This window comes from Varanus komodoensis, unplaced genomic scaffold, assembly GCF_004798865.1.
Source record: "Varanus komodoensis strain SLA01 unplaced genomic scaffold, ASM479886v1 scaffold44_3, whole genome shotgun sequence".
Classification (NCBI taxonomy): domain Eukaryota; kingdom Metazoa; phylum Chordata; class Lepidosauria; order Squamata; family Varanidae; genus Varanus; species Varanus komodoensis.
In genome coordinates, this window is record NW_025336010.1 from 1,401,756 (window position 1) to 1,423,882 (window position 22,127).

The following is a 22,127-nucleotide window of genomic DNA, read 5'->3' on the forward strand; positions in this document are numbered from 1 at the left end:
GGGAAGACCTGCCGCGGAGGAGGAGGAGCCGCAGGCTTTAACCTGCAGGCCTCATGGAGAGATGGACTGCTCACCCCGACCGCCCGGGAAGACCTGCCGCGGAGGAGGAGGAGCCGCAGGCTTTAACCTGTAGGCCTCATGGAGAGATGGACTGCTCACCCCCACCGCCCGGGAAGACCTGCCGCCGCCACCGCCTGGAAGACCACCGCCGGCATGCTGCTGGCCCGGCTGCACCACACCTAGCCGGCACGCACTTGGCGCGCCCTGCTCCGCCCCCCTCCTCCGGCGCAGGTGAGAGCAGGTTAATCACAGGTCGGTGTGTGTTTTCAAATGGCAACCTGTCTTTTAATGAAGCCCAAGGGGAAGTGATGGGGAATGTGCCTGTGATTATCAGGAAGCTTTCTGTGGATCCCTCCTCTAAAAACTAGGTGCGTCTTATGGTCAAGTGCGTCTTATAGAGCAAAAAATACGGTAGTTCTTCAATCTCCTGCAGCATGTATTAGCACAGGTAAAAGATAACTGGTTGGTTACAATGGATTTGACCTTGCTGCGTACAAATATCCCACATCATGAGGCTATTGTAGTAACAGAACTGACTTTAGATAGGAGAAAAGATGAAAGTGCACACATGTATGTACACGCGCACGAGCGCAACATTTTTGCATTCTCTAGCAGAACTAGCTCTTAAAAACATTTTAAGATAAATTCTAAATGGCAGATTTCTAGCATAACCATAGGCTGTAAGTTTGTCCCTATATATATATATATGGACTACTTTGAACATATGCATATATTACAAGAAGAGAATCCTTTCAAACAAGATCTTGCTATAGAGGTATAACAAATTTTTGGAGAACACTTTCATGTTATGGAGAGGGACAGAGGCTATCTTCTATTCTTGAGTTGCATCAATAAATGAACAGCAAATATGAAACCATCAAATTCATTGATGGGGGTTACATAAAAGTATCATTGTGTCCGAAGAGCTCATTCTTTTCAATGGAGTTAGTACAGAAAATGTGTAATATTCTGCTCCAAGGGTCACATCTGCCTGTCCCTCTCTGACACCTCAAATCTGCTGCCAATTTGTTTGAGAAACATCTGGACGATGAATCTAAATCACAGATGTGTTAGCTGCCTTTTCAGACAAGAACAGCTTGGCAGTGAAAAGCAGACGCCCTTGCACTGTGGGGTCAACAAGAGCAGCTGCAGCAGCCTTGCCCAAGCTGGTGCCCTCTAGATGTGTCGGACCACAGCTCCCACAATTTCCAACCAGTGGCCATGCAAAGGGTACCAAGCTGGAGCGGTTAAAGTTTTCCATGAACCTGGAGTTGGATCGCCTGGCTTCCCACTCCCAACACACACACACACACACAGGCAGCCAAACTGATGGAACCAGCACCTTCTCTATTAGCAGGATCTTCCATTTACATGAGATTTTAATCCTGCTGTGACATGTGCATCCAAGTGGGCCCTTTTAATAACCTCCCCCGCGCTGCAGGAAGGACCTTCGCGCACCAACAGCTGCACGCTGCCGCGCCGCGCCGCCGATGGAGGCCAGTACCACTGGCCAGGACGCGGGACCGGTTCCGGCTTGCCGCGCCCCCCCGCACGGGTGAGAGGCGTGCGGGACAGGGCGGGGCTTCGGGAGCGCCCTGCGGCCTCAAAGCGCCGGCGGCAGCCGAGGCCGGCGGCCGAAGGGCGGTGGCCGAAGGGCGGTTGCCGCCGTTTGGGAGCTGTTCGGGGGCCGAGCGGGGGGCTGGGCTGGCCAGGGGCTTTTTGTTGAAATTGGCCCGCCTGCCGTTGAATGTTAGGGAAGGGGGAGTTTTTAACTGCTTTTATAATTTTATTCTATTTTAATCTGTTTTTATGGAGTCGTCCCTGGCCATGTCGATGTTTATGTTTCCTGGGGAGCGCGCGGGCGCCGCCATTAGCGTGGTCTTGGGCAATGGACGTAACAGCGGTGGGGGCTTAACGTGTCCACGTAGAAGGAGGAGGGACAGATGGCTGACACCTATCCCTCCTTCTGGTTTTGCCCCCAGCCAGAGGGTGCCAGGTAGTCTTGTCAACTGCCCCTCGGGCCTGACGGTGCTGCTGCTCAATGCCAGGTCGGTCAATAATAAATCTTCCCTCATCCATGACTTGATTGTGGATGAGGGGGCCGACCTGGCTTGTATAACGGAGACCTGGGCGGGAGGGGGGGGGGATGTTGCCCTCTCTCAACTATGCCCGCCCGGGTATCTGGTTCAGCACTGTTCACGCCCGGAGGGGAGGGGAGGGGGGGTTGCTTTGGTTTACCGAGCCTCCATCTCTCTCATGGGACTTCCGGTCCCTTCAAGACCAGGGCTGGAGTGCCTCTACTTGGTGTTGGGCAACCGAGACAGATTGGAGATTCTGTTGGTGTACTGTGAACCCTTCTGCCCAACAGTCTCCCTGCCTGGGCTGACGGAGACCGTCTCGGACCTGGTGTTGAGGACCCCCAGGATGTTGGTCCTGGGGGACTTCAATCTCCATGCCGAGTCTGGTCTGACCGGGGCGGCTCAGGACTTCATGGCCTCCATGACGGTCATGGGGCTGTCTCAACATGTCTCCGGCCTGACCCATGAACATGGACACACTCTGGACCTGGTTTTCTCGACGAGGCAGGAAGAGGGTGGTCTGAGGGTGAGGAATTTATGTTTGACTCCCCTGTCATGGTCAGATCACTTTCTGGTGAGGTTTGTGCTCGAGAGCAGCCTCTCCCTCTGTAAGGGTGCGGACCCGATTGTGTGGGTCTGCCCCCAGAGCCGGATGGATCCGGATGGATTCCTGAAGGCCCTGGGGGAGTTTCCGGCTGACAAGACTGGTGCTCCTGTCGAGGCTCTGGTCGAACTGTGGAACAGGGAGATGACCAGGGCTGTGGACACAATCGCTCCTAAGCGTCCTCTCCCACCGGGCAGAGCCCGCTCTTCCCCTTGGTATACACCTGAATTGCAGGCGATGAAGCAGGTTGGGAGATGGCTAGAGCGTAGGTGGAGGAGATCACGGGATGAATCTGACCGAACACACGTGACAGCGGCGGCGAGGAGCACTTTCCTTCAGCTTCGGCTGATTAATCAGCTGCGCCCCTACCTGGAGTACGACTGCCTAGCGATGGTGACACATGCACTGGTGACTTCCTGCCTTGACTTCTGTAACGCGCTTTACGTGGGGCTTCCCTTGAAGACGGTCCGGATACTTCAGTTGGTTCAAAATAGAGCTGCCAGGCTACTGACGGGGACTGGGCTTTATGTTCACATGACTCCAGTCCTCCGTCAGCTTCACTGGCTTCCCATTGAAGTCCGGGCCCAATTCAAGGTATTGGTGATGACCTATAAAGCCCTAAACGGCTTGGGACCTGGTTACCTGAAGGAGCGCTTACGTCCATATATGCCCGGCCGCCCCTTGAGATCTGCGGGAGAGGCCCTTCTCCGGGAACCCTCCGTGAAAGAAATTAGGAGGATAGGTACTCAGAGGAGGGCTTTCTCTGCGGTGGCACCCAATCTATGGAATGCGCTCCCCAGAGAGGTCCGCCTGGCGCCGTCGTTATTTGTTTTTCGGCGCCAGGCGAAGACCTTTTTATTTAAACGTCATTTTAATTGTTAACAATATTTGCTTATTTATCTGGCCAGGGCAACTTCTTTTATATTGTTATTTATTTTATATTGTTAATTTTATATTGTTATTTTTGCATTTAATGTATTTTATTTGTGCTGTGAGCCGCCCCGAGGCTTCGGCAAGGGGCAGCATAGAAATGTTTTAATAAATAATTAAATAAATAATGCAGCCCATCTGTTTCATAAACAGGGACTATGTCCTCCTTACCACCAGAAGCAACGGACTCTGCCACGCAGTAAGCATGCATCTAGGAATGCACTGCCTTTTCCTATGTGGCCCTCTGCTGCTCCCATGGCAGCCTTGGCATTACTGGTTCCATGCCCTGAACAGAAGGGCTGGCAGACACTTTGCACGTTGTGTTAACACTTCCAGCACACCACTGTGCCTGGATGTGATGTCATGGGCTACAGGATCCCCCCTCCTGGGATCCAAAAGATCCCACACAGAGCTGGTTCTCAAGAACTAAATTAGTTGTCATCCCTTGATGTGATTAGGCTGACAGCAATTCTTTAATCTGAAAAATATAAGGCATCCAGAAAACTACACTCTTGCTAAAGAACTTTATTTAGAGTTCTCCCCTCAAGCTGCACGTCACAGATTCAGGAGACTGTCTAAACAGGAAATATTTTATCAAACCTCATTCTGCTTCTGAAGCGAGTTCTGAAAACCAAACAGTGAAAAATCATCTTCTCCCATGAATTGTATACACAGCTGCAATTAAGGAAAATAAAACTTCATCAGTCAAAAATAAACACTGCAGCCGAGATTAAAACTCACCCTCGAAGAGAAATTCATTTGCTAAACACAGATCTTTCAAGTCTGAGTCACTTCCGCGAAGATTATCAACAACTTCTGATAAGTCTCCAAAGATTATCTATCTTTCTTCCACCATAATTTCACAAATGAAATACAGAAATATTTGAAATATATTTCACAATATGCTTTCCTTAAAGTGTTTAGATAATTATCAGTACAGTTACCCTGCAAGTTAACACTTCCAAACTTAAATTAGCAACTCCTTGACAGCTTTTAGATGAGTAAACTTGCTTTTAAATGTATATACTAAATACAAGAAAGCTGGAGTCATTCTGATGAGATGCTTGATCCTAGAAATCAGCAACACTAAGGTTTACCTCTTATTGGACTAAGTTTGCCAGCAGAAGGCAGACACCAGTTCTGCAGTACTCCTCTGCAAGTAAGAGAGCACCTTCGTTCACTCCTGTCTGAAGCTGTGTGCAACTCAAGAACATGCATATTTGCACACCAAGCAGCACCCACCCAGACGGGAAGAGCACTTCCAATCCACAGAAGACCGCAGTTCGGCCCAAGTGTAGAGGACATTTACTTTTGGCTTTCAACAGGGCTTGCACAGAACCCCACACTCTTGCTTCAAGGACCTTTCAAAAACAGCCAGCATACTTTGACTCCGCACAAGCTGCACGTATTCCCTCACTTCTGCTGCAGGGGCATATGCCAACCCAGCACTCTGACAGGGACAGAAAGGCACGTTGCTCACTGGCCCTTCTAGCTGACGTGATCGTGACGAGAAAAGCAGTCTTCCAGGACAAGAGGCGCAAGTCGGTAGTTGCCAAGGGCTCGAAAGGAGGCCTGGTGAGCGCCTGTAGAACAACAGAGAGGCTCCAAGTCGGAATATTGGCCTAATCGGTGGCTGAAGAGTCTGTAGTCCTCTAAGGAATCGACGAATGAGGACATTAGAAAATGCCAATGAGCCTGGCACCTGGCCACGGTAATGAGAAATTGCTGCAATGTAAACTTTGATGGATGAGGGTTTCAGTCCAGTCTGGTGTAATGACAGGAGAAATGGAAGAATATTTTCAATGGAGGCTGAGTGAGCAACAACGTTATTGGATTCAGCAAAAGACGTGAAGCGCCTCCATTTAGCCGCATAAGAGCGGCAGGTTGTAGGTCTTAGCGTAGACAGGAGAATGAACTGAATATCAGGATGCAGAGCACTCAGATCTGATGGAGCATTTGTTGGTATCGAGGGAGAACGAGCAGCAGTGTCTGGACACCGTCGGGTCGGCGTCAGGACCACGGGAGCTGTTGGTATCGAAGGAGCACTATGACTCATCGAATGAGCCAGGCTGTTAAATTGAGTGTAGGAAGATGTGGAAACCATGGTTGGCGGGGCCACCAGGGAGTAACAAGAATTCCCTGAGCCCTGTTGAAGGTGATCTTGGCAAGAGTTCTCATAATAAGTGGTATCAGGAGGAACGCATAAAAGAACGTGTTCATCCACGAGATCATTAGAGCGCCCCCCCCCGCCACCCCGGGCCAATGCCCGCTCGGGAGCAGTATGCCTTGCATACTGTGTTCGCATGAGTGGCAAACAGATCTATGTCTGGAGGGCCCCAAGTCTGAAAGAGGTGATGGCAGATCTGACGATCTAATTCCCATTCATGGGTCGCTGACATCTGTCTGCTGAGTGCGTCCGCCTCCTTGCTGTTGGTACTGGCTAGGTGAAGGGCGAGGAGGGTAATTTCCCTCGGGATGCACCAGTCCCACAGTTCCATAGCCAGGTGAGCCAGGGAGGCAGACTTCGTTCCGCCCTGTTTGTTTATATAGAATACAATGTTGTTGGAGGCAACATGAACAATTTGTCCCCAAAGTGTGCTCTCGAATGACCGAAGGGCTTTGAAAACTGCCAGTAGTTCCAGGTAATTGATGTGCTTGGCAGTCTCATGATAGTCCCAAATGCCTTGAGTACGGAGGCCAGCACACAGGGCTCCCCACCTGGTAAGGGAGGCATCAGTGAACAAAGTCAGTGTTGGGTGAGGTGGGCGGAACAGAATGCCGACACACAGGTTGCTCTGTATAGTCCACCATGATAAGGTCTGGAGAATGGAAGTCAGGAGGTGAAGGAGCCAGTGAAGTGAGTCTCGTTGAGGCTGGAAGAGGCCGTTGAACCACAGCTGAAGAGGCCTCATCCGTAATCTGACATGTGAGACCATAGAGACTGTGGAGGCCATGTGTCCGAGGAGCTTCTGCACCAATAGTGCTGGAACAGTTCTGTCCATGTGGATTTACCGAATGGATGCACGAAGGTTGTCTTGTCGTCCTTGAGGAAGGAAAGTCTTTGCCATTGTAGAGTCGAGACGGGCTCCGATGAAATCAGTGATCTGTGAAGGAACAAGGCACAATTTTTCGTGGTTAATACACAGTCCCAAATCATCTAAGAGGGTACACGTAGTCCGAATCGACGATCGAAGGCCTTCTCTAGATGAAGAGACAATCAACCGGTCATCCAAGTAAGGGTACACTTGAATTCCCTGGAGCCGGAGATGCACACACACTGGGGCCATGCATTTAGTAAAGACCCGAGGAGCAGTAGCCAGTCCAAATGGTAAAATGTTATATTCAAACTGGTCAGAACCGACCATAAATTGAAGAAGACGCCTGTGAGATGGATGGATGTTGATATGAAAATAAGCATCTTTTAAGTCCAGAGAAGAGAACCAATCCTCTCTCCTGAGCAATGGAAGAATGTTTTGAAGGGTGGTCATCCAAAACTGTTTAGTTTTGATGAATTTGTTGGCACCACGTAAGTCCAATATCGGACAAAGACCACCGTCATGTTTAGGAACCATGAAATATCTTGAGTAGAAACCGTGTAACCCTTCGGAGTGTGTAAGTTGTTGGATCGCTCCCTTACGAAGAAGCTGTTGGACTTTGTCTTTGAGAACCAATGACTGAGGTGTAAATCGGATCTGTCCAGATAGGGATATGGTATCGAACTCGATTCTGTAACCGTGCCCCATGATGGATAAAACCCACTGATCAGATCTGATGAACTCCCAAATGGGGAGTCGACTTTGCAGTCAATCCCCAAAAGGAAGAGGGGAGGGTGGGTTCAGGAGATGAGAAGAGGCTTGCTCAGCCCATCAGTGCTGGCGTTTATCCGAATCTGGTCATCGGCAGCTCTGTTGAAAACGCTGTGGTGATTGCTTTCAGCACTGCTGACGAGGCTGAAACTGATGCCGGTCAGAGAACTGTGTATAGGGTTGATACAGGTACGATGGACAGGACCAAGACCACTTTCCTTGAAACAGGTTGGGGACTTCCATCCAGTGAGCTGTCACACGCGATCCATGAATCGTCTTCATCTTGTGGTCCGTCCAAGCATTGAACAGCCCCGAGCCATCAAAGGGCATGTTCTCGATGCAGTGCTTTGTTATCTGGAAAGTTGCAGTTCCAGAGCCAGGCATGGCGACAGAGGGCTACAGCACCAACGAGGGCCCTCGAGTCCCAATCAACATGGTGTCTCGCCGTGGAGAGTTGTTGGACCGCCACCTGCATTGCCTCTTTGGTGAAAATCCGGGCCAGGTCTCTCTGCTGTTCCGGAAGCGACACTGCGATATTTTCCAGCTTTTGCATAAGAAAATACTGGTAGCGGGCCAGCGTTGCATCATAATTGGAAATCCGAAGGCCGAGACCTATGGCGGCATAAATATGGCAAGCCAACATGTTGATCTTTCACCCTTCTTTATCGTAAGGAGTGGTATATTCCCTCAACTCGCGGCCTTGAGACAACTCCACCCGAGTTCGGTCTCGGGTGACGCAGGAGAATGGAATATTCTGTTCACAAACTCGATACATGGATTCATAATGTCATGAAGTTGGCTGCGGCTGATTGGGGAAGTTCCAGGACTCCTACAGAGAGGGGCCAGGTATCGGGGAGGATGGAAGGAAGCAGGAGGCTGGGAACTCCAAGGAAAGAAAGCGGTGGGAAGGAGTTGAGGTGCATGTACACCAATGCTAGAAGCATGGGTAATAAGCAGGAAGAGCTTGAAGCTCTCCTGGGAATAGGAGGGTATGACCTGGTGGGAATCACAGAAACTTGGTGGGATGAAAGGTAAGTCTGGAATGTGAACACAGAAGGGTATCACCCTTTTAGAAAGGACAGGAAGGGAAAGAGAGGTGGGGGCGTGGCTTTTTATGTCAGGGAAGGGATAGGATGCAGTGCGATAGAATGCAGCACAGATGGGGATTCAGTAGAGGCAGTCTGGGTGGAACTTAGGGGTTTTGACAGGGAAAGAGACCTGACAGTGGGGGTATGTTATGGTCCTCCAGGTCAACTTGAGACCCTGGATGATGTCCTGACAGGCCAGATTCTAAGGCTATCTCGGGGGAGAGACACAGTAATTATGGGAGATTTCAATCTCCTGGATATTAGTTGGGAGACTCACACGGCGGTGACAGCCAGGTCACGTCGCTTCCTAGAAGCTATAGAGGGAGGGTTTTTCACACAAGAGGGTCCAAGAGGCGACGAGGGGGGGAAACACCCTTGACTTGGTCTTGAACAATAGGGAGGAACTGATAGATGAAGTGCAGATTAGGGGAGCTCTGGATGCAAGTGATCATTCCATCCTTTGCTTTGAAATCAGGGGACTGGGGACGTGCAGCAGGTCGAGCACTAGAAGCTGGGACTTCAAGAGGGCCAAATTTGGCCAACTGAAGGCCAGACTGGGGAAAGTCTCCTGGGATGGGTTACTGGAAGGCAAGGGAGTCAAGGGGTGAATGGCACTCAAAAGGAGGTTTTGGAGGCGCAAGCCTTGACAATACCTCTAGTTAGAAAGGCAGGGAGGCGGAGGAGAGTGCCGCCATGGATGCAAAAGGAGGTGGTTAGAGCGATTAGATGCAAGAGGAACCTCCGTGAGAAATGGGTACTGGGGCAAATAGACAAAAGGGTATACCAGGAGGAGGAGGCCTGTTGCAAAAGAATTCTTCGCAAGGCTAAGGCTGATTACGAGCTGAGACTTGCCAAGAATGTCAAGAGCAACAAAAAGGGCTTCTTTCAGCATGTAAATAGGAAGAAGAAGGGCAGACAAGTAGTGGGACCCCTAAATAAGGACGAAAGAGATCCAGTGACTGATAAGAGGGAACAGGCACAGATGCTAAATGACTATTTTGCCTCTGTGTTTTCCCCAAAGCAGGACGGGGGATATCCGCATAGGAGATTAGATGAGGCTCGGGACTTAGGGGCACAGATTAGAGTCACCCCCCTTGAAGTCGAGGGGCTCCTCAGGGCATTGGACATTACGAAGGTGCCAGGCCCTGACAGGTTACACCCGAGAGTACTTACAGAGTTGGCAGGGGTCCTCTCACACCCGCTGGCCTCCATTTCTGAGGCCTCGTGGAGAACGGGTGAAGTTCCAGAGGACTGGAGGGTGGCATCAGTGGTCCCAATTTTCGAAAAGGGTAGTAGAAGGGACATGGGGAATTATTGACCTGTTAGCCTTACGTCCATTGTAGGAAAAACAGTGGAAAGGCTCATATTAGAGAGAGATCTAGTGATGCTAGATAGGGAAGGGAGGCTGGCAGTCACACAACACAGCTTCCGCAAAAACAGGTCCTGCCAGACAAACCTTGTGGAATTCTATGACAAGGTTTCAAGATGGCTAGATGAAGGGGATGCAGTGGATGTGGTGCACCTGGATTTCAGCAAGGCCTTTAACAAAATGTCCCATGATATCCTGGTGGAGAAACTGAGGAGTTTGGGGATACACCAAAGCACTGTCCGATGGATTAGGGCATGGTTGACTGACCGAAAGCAGAGGGTAACCATTAGTGGGAAATCATCGGGATGGCGGCCAGTGACGAGCGGGGTCCCCCAGGGCTCTGTCCTGGGGCCAATCCTGTTTAATCTTTTCATAAATGACATGGAAAAAGGGGTGAACAGTCTGCTGATCAAATTCGCAGATGACACTAAAACTGGAGCAGTGGCCACAACTGAGGAGCAGGTATGCCAGATCCAAAAGGATCTGGACAGACTATGGAAGTGGGCAGGAGACAACAGGATGGCGTTCAATGTGGATAAGTGCAAGGTCTTGCACTTGGGGCATAGGAATGGGTGTCATAAATGCAGGTTAGGGGACAAGCGGCTGGAGAGCAGCACTTGTGAAAGGGACCTCAGGGTACTGGTTGACTGCAGGCTAAACATGAGTCAGCAGTGTGAAGTGGTGGTCAAGAGGGCGAACGCCACCCTTGGTTGCATAGCCAGAAGTGTGGCTACTAGATCAAGAGACGTATTATTACCAATCTATACGACTCTGGTGCGCCCGTAACTGGAGTATTGTGCTTAGTTTTGGGCCCCTCATTACAGGAGGGATATAGTCAGGTTAGTCAGTGCAGCGTAGGGCCACAAGGTTGGTGGCCAGTTTGCAGGGGATGGGGTATGAGGCAAGACTGAGGGAACTGGGCCTCTTCAGCCTGGAGAAGAGGAGACTCAGAGGGGATATGTTGGCGACATACAGGTATGTGAGGGGATGTCACATGGAGATGGGTAGAGACCTGTTCTCCCCTGCAGAGGAAGGCAGGACGCGCTCCAACGGAGCAAAGCTCAGGGAGCCAAGGTTCCATTTGGGTGCCAGGAAGCACTTCCTGACAGTCAGGACCCCGAGGGTGTGGAATGGGCTTCCACGGGAGGTGGTTGAGGCCCCATCAGTGGGGTGTTCAAGGATAGGCTGGACGTGCACATGGTGGGCATGTCGTGAGCGGAGCCGGCTGGAGCCAGGCGTCAGACTAGATGGCCCAGGAGACCCCTTCTGACTCGCTCTGTTTCTATGTTTCCACGGTTCCATCATAACCTTCTGAAGCATGGTGAGAAGTGGCAAAATGATGACGGCTGACTGTTCACTTTTGACGATGTTGTAAAACTTATCGGTACTGGGACTGAAGCAGTGCTGGGCTTCAATCTCCAATAACCTCGTCAATCTCGCCATCAGTTCCCCAAACATCGAGTGTGACTCCTCCAGTAAGCTGGGACCTTGAGTGGTGATCACCACATCCAGTGAAGTGGACACTACTTCCGAGTCTTCTGACTCAGAGTCATAAAGGAGCGGAGGACTAGAGGAGGAGTCGGACGGCGAAGACGGGCGCCTGGACTGAGCTGCGCCGGACATCGATGGAACATCCCTTGGGACCGGAGAGAGGGTACGGTTGCACACCGAGGGGCAGTACCCATACGGTGCACAGTCGTCCCATGGTTCACGATGGGCCAATCCATGGGGCACTTGCACCCGTTCTCCAGAGGGACGGGTCGAGGCACGTTGCTGCTATCGCACCTGCTGAGGAGGGACCCTCGGGAAAGCCTCCAGCGATGGTTGCGGTGTGGGCGCCATCGGAGGAGCCATCTGAGGAGAGACCCGGATCTCTCCATCAGAGGTAGATCCCAACATGGCTGCCTCCTGGTGTTCAGGCGAAGATAGGACGGAAGGGACAACCTGTCGCGGGGACCCAGGTGGAGTCACCTGCATCGCCAGCTGGAGAGCCAGTCCGGTTGGTCTTGGTACCGAAGCGGCCATTGGGGCCAACGGAGCAGACGAACCTGAATCACAGTGTTGGGGTTGATCAGTTTTCTTAGATTTATGCGACATCTTGTCCGCCTTGTCCTTCTTAGGCTTCTTGTGGCCTGAGGACTTGCCCGGTCCACTGTGCTTCCTCTGCTCCTTTTGTTTGTTTGGAGATTTAGAGGAGCGCTTACCCTCCGTCAGAGTAGCACCATCAGCCAATGGGCAGGGCGGAGCGGCAGCCAAAGAGGAGGGCTGTGCAGTGGATTGGCCTGCTAGTTGATCAGACTGAAGCAGGGCCTGGTCTCATAAGAGTTTGCACAGGCAGTTCTCTTGATTTTTCTGCACCTGCTTTGTAAAGGCCTGGCAATGGCCGCATTTATCAGTCCTGTGTCCTTCTCCAAGACAAAGAAGATACAGGTTGTATGGATCAGTAGGAGACATCTTAGATCCGCACTGAGAGCACTTGCGGAAAGCCACATGTTGAGCCATCGAGAATGAAAAGGAGAAGATAGTGAAACTTAGAATGTAAGAGAGAAAAACTTTTTTGGGGGGGTTGGGGTAACAGGGAAAAAAGGGGAGGAAGGAATGTGAAGAAAACTTCTAACAGGGAGGGTAATAACTTGGAATCTTAACAAGAAGCTAAGAGAAACAAGGGTTTAAGGGAGAACAAGATACACAATATAGCTACAAACTGAGAAATGAAAGGCTCAAGGCACAGCGAACGGCAGTCACAAGAAGACTGAGGAAATGGCAGGCACTCCGCCTTCTTATACTGTGGGGCGCGGTGCAGAGTTCCCACCAAAACCGTTAAGCTTTTAAATCTTCCCAGCTACAGGCACTGTGCAGGCGCAGCACCCATATGTGTGATGCACAGCGGCCACGGCGAAGAACCTTCTTGCAGCAATGCATGCTCTGCTTTTGCAAGTGCTTGGGTTACACGTGGCTACATAAGCACCACTGAGTCCCCTTTCCAGCTACCTCTGCTTGCATCCTCACTCGACACTCTCCTACTGCCTAACTCCAGATAGAAGAGTAGATATTCTGAACTTTTTAGAAGTAAGTGAGGAACACCAGCAAGACCACTCAGTTCACCCCTTCCTTCTTTCCTGCCATGCTGTGGCAGAGGCAGTGAGCTTCCTTGGTCTGCGCTTGCGTGCATCAGACTGTGATGGGGGGACCCCTGCAGCACCACCCGCGTGACACTACTGCCACTCAGATGAAACTGACTGTGCGTGAAAAACTGGAGAAAGGCTCCTAAAAGACCCAATTTAATGTCTAAATGAAATGCATTAATTGCTGCTTAGTGGAAGACCACCCCTCTTATTCAAGCTGCAGATGCTTTCCTAGCCAGCCCTATAAGACAAAACAGCAACAATGAGCAATGACTCAACCCTGGTGGAATTATATTCTTATGCAGAATGGCACTGGCTAAAATTCCCTAGGCAGTGGAAATCTTTGCTGTCTGAGCCACTCTGCTGCAACATGCGTGGCAACGATGGAAGATTTGGGGACTCTGACATAGAAAAGAGAAGAGCAGGAGAAACTAGCAGATGTGTACTCCAGAAGCCTGCTCTGTACATTGTCCAGGGTGGCTGATTTGTCTGGCGGCAGCACCATTCCTCTGTGCCAGGCCTTGATGTGCCCAGGATAGGCACAGGCCTGGTGCTTTGCCTCTCTGCTATGAGGGGAAGCCCAAGTGCAGGGGAAAGTAGAGCAAGGGCCAAGCCCTTCTGAGCACCACAGGAAGAGCTCAGAAGGACTGCCTGGAATCACATGGCACCCCCCACCCCACCGCTTCAGAACCTATTTACTTAAGGAAAGAGAAGAGTTTATGTGCCAAGAAGCTGTCCTTTTCAAGTGAGCGATTAAGGTCAATTAACATGATTATAAAAGCATCCCAGCAAGACAGCCCTTCCCCAGGACATATGGAGCTGGAGAACTGGAAACATCTCAACTGAAACACCCAGGTTGTAGCTGAAAAGGCCTCCAACCGACTAGACCTCCAACCAGGAATACAACAGCTGGAACCCAGACATCCCAGAGCACAATCCAGCCCGGGCAAACAGAAAGCGCAAGGCAGGCCATGTGCAGAGTGCGCATGATGGTGTGGAGTGGTGGTGGGAGGGGAAGTGAACCGCATCCTATGCTTACCACCTGATTTGCCAGAGTCACTGTTCCCCAGGCAGGACTGCCTTCTGGTCACAGAGCCCCACCAGGTGAAAGGCTGCTGCTAGAAACATTGGCAGATGCAGGAGCAAAGTTCAGTTCCTGCTCTTACCCACCCAGACAGGGCTTTACCACTGACCCGCCCACAATGCAGTCTACCGCAGTCTTCCGAAGAGATCTGTGCCTTCGGACATGTCGGACTGTAGCCTCCAGCAGAAATTCAGTGGCCTCCTGATCCTGACGCACAGGTCCACCAAGGTCACGAGCAGCTTGGCTCTTGACTGCTCAGCAAAACAAACCTCCACATGCAAGCTGCTCATTACACACGGCTCATGGGGACACAGAGGTGCTGCTACTTGGCAGCAGTTCCCAGGAGACACACCCCAACCGTAGAAATGCTGATCTCTCCCCAGGGCGCAAAAGGTATCTCTAAGCAGAAGCTAGAATCAGTTGGGGGCGGGGGTAGAATGGGAGAAGCAAACTGTTCCTCAGCAGGTACTGGCTGCATAGCAAGATTGCGTGTGTGAGTGAGTGTGTGTGTGTGTGTGGGGGGGGGGATCAGCAGCAGCAGGCAGGTTGCTAACCCTGCTACATACACTTTGTTGTTTCTGTTATGTGTCATCAAGTCATCTCCGATTTATGGCAATGCTGCGAATGGACGTCCTCAGAAATGTCCTGCCCACGGCATTCCTGCTGAGCTGTTCTAAATGTGACGAGAGTCAACCCATTTCAGATTGTGTTTGTGTTTGGTACAAAAAGGGTAGGGGCAGGAAGGACAGAGCTATGACAGTTAATTTTTCATATTTTTCTACTTCACGTCTACAAGCTAAAGAGGAACCTATACCTCCTCTTATCTCCATCACCCTTCAATTAGGGCAAGAGAACACTTGCCATAGAAAGCAGAATTGCAGGAGGCTGCTAGAAATGAAAAAGAACATTACGGCAGGAATGGAGAACAAACGCCACATCATCGCTACTCTCTAGGCTAGCAAGAAGCAGCTTCGTCAATCCAGTGTCTATCCTGTTGTAGATCGGTGAATTTACATTTACTTTATTTTTCATTGGAAGACAGTTTAAAATATTAAACTAATCAAGGCAGCTTACAATAAGACAAGACAGAAATGCAATATAACCAACACAATAAGATAAGACAACGAATTTAAAACATAAAATATAAATCCATGTAAATAAAAACAGGGCAAGTAAAATGAATCTCCAGAACACAATGGACCATATCTTAAAAGTCAATTTAAAAGGAAGTGTTTTACCTAGTGGTGAAAGCAAGAGAAGACAGGCCCCTCAGACCCCTTCAGCAGCCAGCTCCCTTCCTGCAGCCACCCATTCCGAGTTGGTAGGTCCTCTGTCACCAAAAGAAGCGAGGCAACAGGGTTTGTTTACCTACCGGAAGCAGGATGTGTGCCAAGCTTCATTAACTGTCCTGTAGAGGCGCTGCCCAGTGGCAATCCTGTCCCCACATCCCAGGCATCTCCATTCCTCTTCACCTACACATAAGCACAAAGAGGTTTTAGTATTTCTTACCCAAGACAGCTTACACACTTTTTCTGCTCCTCGCTATTTTATCCTTACAACAACAACCCTGTGAGGTAGGTTAGGCTGAAAGTCAGTGACTGGCCCAAAGCCACCCAATATATAACCAATTTATAACCAGTTGGGGACAAGAATCCAGCGCTTCTTAGTCCCAGTCATAGAATCATATAATAGTAGAGTTGGAAGGGGCCATGAAGGCCATTAAGTCCAGTCCCCTGCACTTGCAGGACACCACGTTACACCATCCCACTCAGAAGGCTGCCCAGTTTTGCCTTGAATGTCTCCACTGTGGGAGAGCCACCACCTCTCCAGGCAGCTGGTTCCACTGTCACATTGCTCTGACAGTGAGGAGGCTTTTCCTGATGTCCAGCCTGAATCTGAGTTGTCACAACTCGAATTGATTATTCTGTGTCCTACACTCTGGCATTAGTAAGTAGAGATCTTGACCTTCCTCTTTGTGACAGCCTTTGAGGTACTTCTAGAACAGACCTGGGCATTGTACGGCCCGCGGGCCACATCCGGCCCAATGGCTGACCCTGACTGGCCCGCATGAGGTCACTGGCAAATTAAAAGTCAATGCAAATATATATTGTCATAATATAGATGCAAGCAATACAACTGCACTGCTTTTATTTTGAAGGATCTGCTAAACTGAATTGAATTTATTGCTTTTCATGTAATGTTAATGTTAATGTTTTTGTGAATATTCATTAAATAGTGTTGTTCTGTGCTCCACATTTTCATTGCATCATTGTAATGTTTCATTTACTGTTTTTATAGAGATATATATTGAGCAGAGCTATAAGTGTATTGGTCCGGTCCTTAACAACTGTCAAAGTTTCTCATGTGGCCCCATAGGAAAATTAATTGCCCACCCCTGTTCTAGAGGGATAACATGTCCCCTCTCAGTCTTCTCTTCTCAAGGCTGAACATGCCCAGTTCAATCTCTCCTCACAGGGCAGTGTTTCCAAACCCCGGATCATTTTTGTTGCCTCCCGCTGGACCCCTTCTAATTTGTTTGTTTGTTTGAAGTTTTTATATGCAGTCCCATCGCTTAACGCCTCGGGACGGCTTACATAAATAAACATAAATAGACAACACAGTGCCCAATACAAATACAAAAAATACAAATTACACAAATTAAAACCCCCGATTCATTCTGGCTGGAAGTTAAAACCTATAGATAATATTAAACATTGTTTAAATATTGTTTAAATAAAAAGGTCTTAGCCTGGCGCCGAAAAACAAATAACGACGGTGCCAGGCGGACCTCTCTCGGGAGCGCATTCCATAGATGCATGAAATTATCTGCATCTTATTTTATTTATCTATTTAAAACATTTCTATGCCGCCCCCATCGCAACAAAGCCTCGGGGCAGCTCTTTCTTAAATCTTGGTGCCCAGAACTAGACACAATAATCCAGCTGCAGTCTGACCAGTTAGGAGTATAGAGGAACTACTACTTCTCGTGATTTGGAAGTAATACTTCTGTTAATACATCCCAAAAGAGCATTTGCTCTTTTGGCGGCTGCATCGCATTGTTGGCTCATGTTTAGCCTGTTGTCCACAATTACTCCAAGATCTTTTTCTTGTTCAGTTCTGTTGAGCCATGTATTCCTCATCTTGTATTGATGTCTTTGATTTCTTTTTCCTAGGTGGAGGACTTGGCATTTGTCATTACTGAATCTCATTATGTTGCCTTCAGCCCACTGTTCATCAAAATCACCCTTCATTCTGTTTCTAGGGTGTTTGCTATTCCACCTAGTTTTGTATCATCTGCAAATCTGATTAGCATTCCTTGTACTTCCTCATCTAAATCATGAATAAAGCTGTTGAAGAGCACTGGGCCCAGGACTGAACCCTGCGGCACCCCACTCATTACCTCCATTCAATTTGAGAAGGTGCCATTGATGAGGTCTCTGTGTGTCCGATTTAGCAGCCAATTTTGGATCCACCTAATAGCGTAACACTTCAGTCATGATGCTGTGCTTACCCAAAACAAGGAAAGCACCCCCTTCACCACTCAATACTTGAGATATAACAGTGACAGCAGCAGCAAGACTCCCTCAGAATAAGGTTTTTTCAGTGACAAAGCAATGCAAAGCAATGCAAGTGTTTGAAACTGCAACCAAGTCCACTGCAGTGAAACTGCTGGCTAGAATTTGAAAAGGAATGTCCTAAATGTCCAGCTAAGCTAGCCTCCTGCTCTGTTCCTTCAGTGGCTGCCCAGATGTCCCTGGAAAGCCCACAAACAAGACAGGAGGGCAAGAGTCCTTCCCCATTCTGGTGTCTCCAGATGAGAAAGAATCAAGCTGATCCAGGGGTGTACTGTCTCTGAAGCAGAAGGTTCCATCATGGTCAGTAGCAACTGATCACTGCATCTCCCCTGGATGGGACAGATCCTCTTCTAAAGCCTTAAAGGTAGCAGCCCCCTCCACACACACACTTCCTGTGGCAGAAGCATCATACCACAGGTCCAAAGGGGCATTCAGAAGGGGAGGTCCCCAGATATGGGGGCCAGGAACAAGCATTTCTGTGATCAAGTAATCAGCTTGATGCGGCTGTCAGGAAAGCCATTAGAGGTGCTCAGGAAGTAATAATCCTCAAGAGGTCACGGGGGCATCATTTATAGTAAAGTCAGAACCTTGTTCCTCTCCATATCTCAAATTTGCATCTTCAAAGCACAAATTTGGGCAGATTCCCATAGCTAGTCAAAATGTGTGGATTGCTATTCCTGGTGGACTCTTCCCCAACTGGGTGCCCTCTGAATGGCCAGGTTAAGACATACTGATGAACCATGATGGAAACTGAAGTGGCATGGCTTGACATTATGCCCAAGCATGGCAACTATGGTGAAGCGTGGCAAGAATGGTCTCTGTGGAACCTCACAGAGAAACAACAGTCTGTGCTACGCTTTCCATGCTTTATCAGGGCTTGTTTCCACATATGAACCCAGAAAACAAGCTGCCACAGAAAACAGCCCCCATTAGGAAGAAAGATGGAGGAGGGTGGTAACCACTCATGCACAGAACCATTTGCCTGTCTGAGTCCAGGACCAAAGGTAGGATACCATGCTGTGCGGTTTTTGCCTTCTTTTGGCTCTTGGTAGAGCAGCAGAGGCTGGGAGAGTATGCAGAGGGTGTCCATTGAACTGGCAAAGGAAAGGTAGGAGTTGGGCAGAGGATCAGGGGTGGGGGCAGGAGCAGCAGAGAGGAAGGGAGGCAGGGCCAGAGAGACCCAGGAGGAAGCTGAAGGCAGGGCCAGCAGCCTCTGAGGCTTATAAAGCCACACGCAGCTCTTGGTGGTGCCAACGGCCAAGCGTTAAAGGCTACACAACAAGGACCTCGTCCCTTGTCAGCATCCCTTAGCTGCTGTCCAGGCTACCTGGGGACTCTCTTCCCCAGGTCATTGTTTGTTTTTGTTTTTTATAAATGCTTGTCATTATTACTCTGTCTGGGAGAACTGGGAGAGTAAACTCAGGGAAGGTTAGTGTAGGACAGACAAGGCGGGGGACAGACAGGGCAGGGGAAGGAGGTAGGGACTGCGAGGGGTGGCCGATGTCAGGCCAGGAAATGGCCATGATGGGAATCACAGGTGTTGCTGTCTGCTCTGACACCTGTGACATATTTGCCCTTCTCCATCAAGAGAGGGACACTTGTGCCAGATGCAAGCTGATGTCCCTCCTAGAGGAGGAGGTGAGGAGTCTGAGGGCTGAGAATGCTCTCCAGACCGCTTGGGAGCAGCCCCGCTCCGGACAGAAGCTTGAGGGAGGGGCAGAGGGAGAAACAGCTGGGGAGACATGGAGGCATGTCACCCACAGGATGAGGAGGCCAGCACAGCCTCCTCTGTCTCCTGGCACGAACCTGGAGCTGGGAAAGAGGTTTTCTCTGCTTGGGGAGGCTGGGGATGAGGAGGACGTGGGGGACTGACCTGTCCGGGGTTGCCAGCCTGGGGCCAGATGTGGCCAGGGGACTGCTGCAGGAGAGGCGAGAGCCAAGGCATGGCCATCTACTGCCATTGGGAAGAGATGGCAGCTGGTGATTGTTGATGGGGACTCCCTGCTAAGGGGCACTGAGGCAGTGGTGTGCCACCCTGACCTTGAGGTGAGGGAGGTCTGCTGCCAGCCAGGCACACGCATTTGGCATGTGACAGGCAGAGTAGAGCATCTTCTTCCCTTGAGGGGTGAGCAGCCACTTCTGGTGATCCACATGGGGACGAACAACATGGCCAGGCAGGAGATGGGGGGGATCACTAGGGACTTTGAAGATCTGGGCAAGATTATGGAATATGCTCCTCACAGAGGTCCACCTGGCACCAACTTTCTACTCTTTCTGGCACCAAGTAAAGACCTTTTTATTTACCCATCATTTTAATAATTAAATTAGTAATTTTAATAAGATAACAATATTTTACAGTCTCATTTTCTTTCTTTTCTTTTTTCTCTTCTTTTAATTTGAATTGTTATAGTTGAATGTTTTAATATTTATTATTGAATACTTTAATTGCATTTTATGTTTATTTATTGCTGTACGCTGTTCCTATTTATTGCTGTATGCTGACATGCACATGGTGGGCATGTCATGAGCGGAGTCGGCTGGAGCTGGGGGCAAGCAAGATGGCCTGGGAGGCCCCTTTTCACTCGCTCTGTTTCTATGTTTCTATGTCCTAAGGCTATGCAAAGGACAGGTTATAAATGTTTTGAATAAAGAAGGAAAGAAAGAAACTCAGGGACCTAAAGACCCAAGTGGCCTTTTCTCTATCTTGCTGGTCTAGGGATTTAGGCCAGCCAAGGAAAGGAGGGTTACTGAGGTGAACGATTGGCTCAGGGTGTAGTATCATTTTGGGTTTCTCAACCACAGCTCCCGGTTCCTTGCCAATGGTCTTCTAGCAAAGGACAGGGTGCACCTCATGAGGATGGGGAAAAGGTCCTTTGGAAATGCTCTAGCAAGCTTCATCCATTAAACTGAGCTGGGGGGGGGGGGGTTCAGCCCCCTGAAACATGTCCTGAATGGACAAGTGAGTGGAAAGGACCAGGGGTTTGGGACCAGGATGTTAAAGGTACTGCAGGGGCTGGCAGGACTCCTACGAAGAGGGGGCTGGTGTTAGGGAAGATGGGAGGAAGAAAGAGGCCAGGGACCCAGAGAAAGGGATCTGTGGGAAGGAGCTGAGATGGATGTACACCAATGCTAGGAGCATGGGTAATAAGCAGGAAGGGCTTGAGGCTCTCCTGGGAATAAGGAGGGTATAACCTAGTGGGGATCACGGAAACGTTCGGGGATGAAAGGTAAGACTGGAATGTAAACACAGAGGGGAATCACCTGTTTAGAAAGGACAGGAAAGGAAAGAGGGGAGGGGCGTAGTGTTATTATGTCAGGGAAGGGATAGGATGCATAGAGAGAATGTGGTGCAGATGGGGATCTGGTAGAGGCAGTCTTGACAGGGCCAAGATACCTGAAAATGGGGATATGTTATCACCCTCCAAGTCAACTCAAGACCCCAGACAATGCCCTGACAGACCAGACCAGGAGAATACCTTGGGGGAGAAACACAGTAATTAGGGGAGATTTGTGTTCTCTCCAAAGCAGGACAGGGGAGATCTACATGGGATACCAGATAAGGCCAGGGATTGAGGGGCACAGATTGGAGGCAACTCCCTAAAAGTCAAGGAGCTCCTCAGGGCACTAGATTTTACAAAGGCACCAGTCCCTGATGGGTTACACCGAAGGGTACTTCAGGAGTTGGCAGGGGTCCTCTTGTACCCATTGGCCCCCATTTTTGAAGCCTTGTGGAGAATGGATGAGGACTGCAGGATGGCGTCAGTGGTCCCAATTTTTAAAAAGTATAGTAGAGGGGACATGGGGAATTACAGACCAGTTAGCCTTACGTCCATTATGGGAAAGGTAATGGAAGGGCTCATAATAGAGAGAGATCAAGTGATGCTAGATAGGGAAGGGAGGCTGGCGACCACACAACAGTTTCTGCAATACCAGGTCCTGCCAGACAAACCTTGTGGAATTCTACGACAAGGTTTCCAGGTGGCTAGACGGAGAGGATGCAGTGGATGTGGTTTACCTCAATTTCAGCAAGGCCTCTGACAAAGTGCCCCATGATCTCCTGGTGGAGAAACTGAGGAGTTTTGGGATACACCAAAGCACTGTCCGGTGCATTAGGGCATGGTTGACTGACTGAAAGCAGAAGGTAACCATTAGTGGGGAATCATTGGGATGGCAGCCATTGACAAGCAGAGTCCCCCAGGGCTCTGTCCTGGGGCCAATCCTGTTCAATCTTTTCATCAATGACATGGAAGAAGGGGTGAACAGTCTGCTGATCAAATTCGAAGACGACACTAAAGCTGGAGCAGTGGCCACAACTGAGGAACAGGTACTCCAGATCCAAAAGGATCTGGACAGACTATGGAAGTGGGCAGGAGACAACAGGATGGCGTTCAATGTGGATAAGTGCAAG

At 49.8% G+C, this 22,127-nt stretch overlaps 1 protein-coding gene across 2 annotated transcripts in view; it reads right to left on the minus strand.

The window, feature by feature from the left end:
• Positions 1-22,127, minus strand: part of LIMK2 (LIM domain kinase 2) — a 105,166-nt gene that overhangs the window by 77,364 nt on the left and 5,675 nt on the right. Inside the window, exons 2-3 of one of the 2 annotated variants that reach the window (XM_044444409.1) lie at positions 15,517-15,616; positions 4,273-4,347 (exon numbers count right to left, since the gene is read on the minus strand). In XM_044444409.1, coding sequence (XP_044300344.1) covers positions 4,273-4,347; positions 15,517-15,616 — 175 coding nt within the window. The remainder of the gene's footprint in view (positions 1-4,272; positions 4,348-15,516; positions 15,617-22,127) is intronic. The other variant, XM_044444410.1, reaches the window with a different exon arrangement.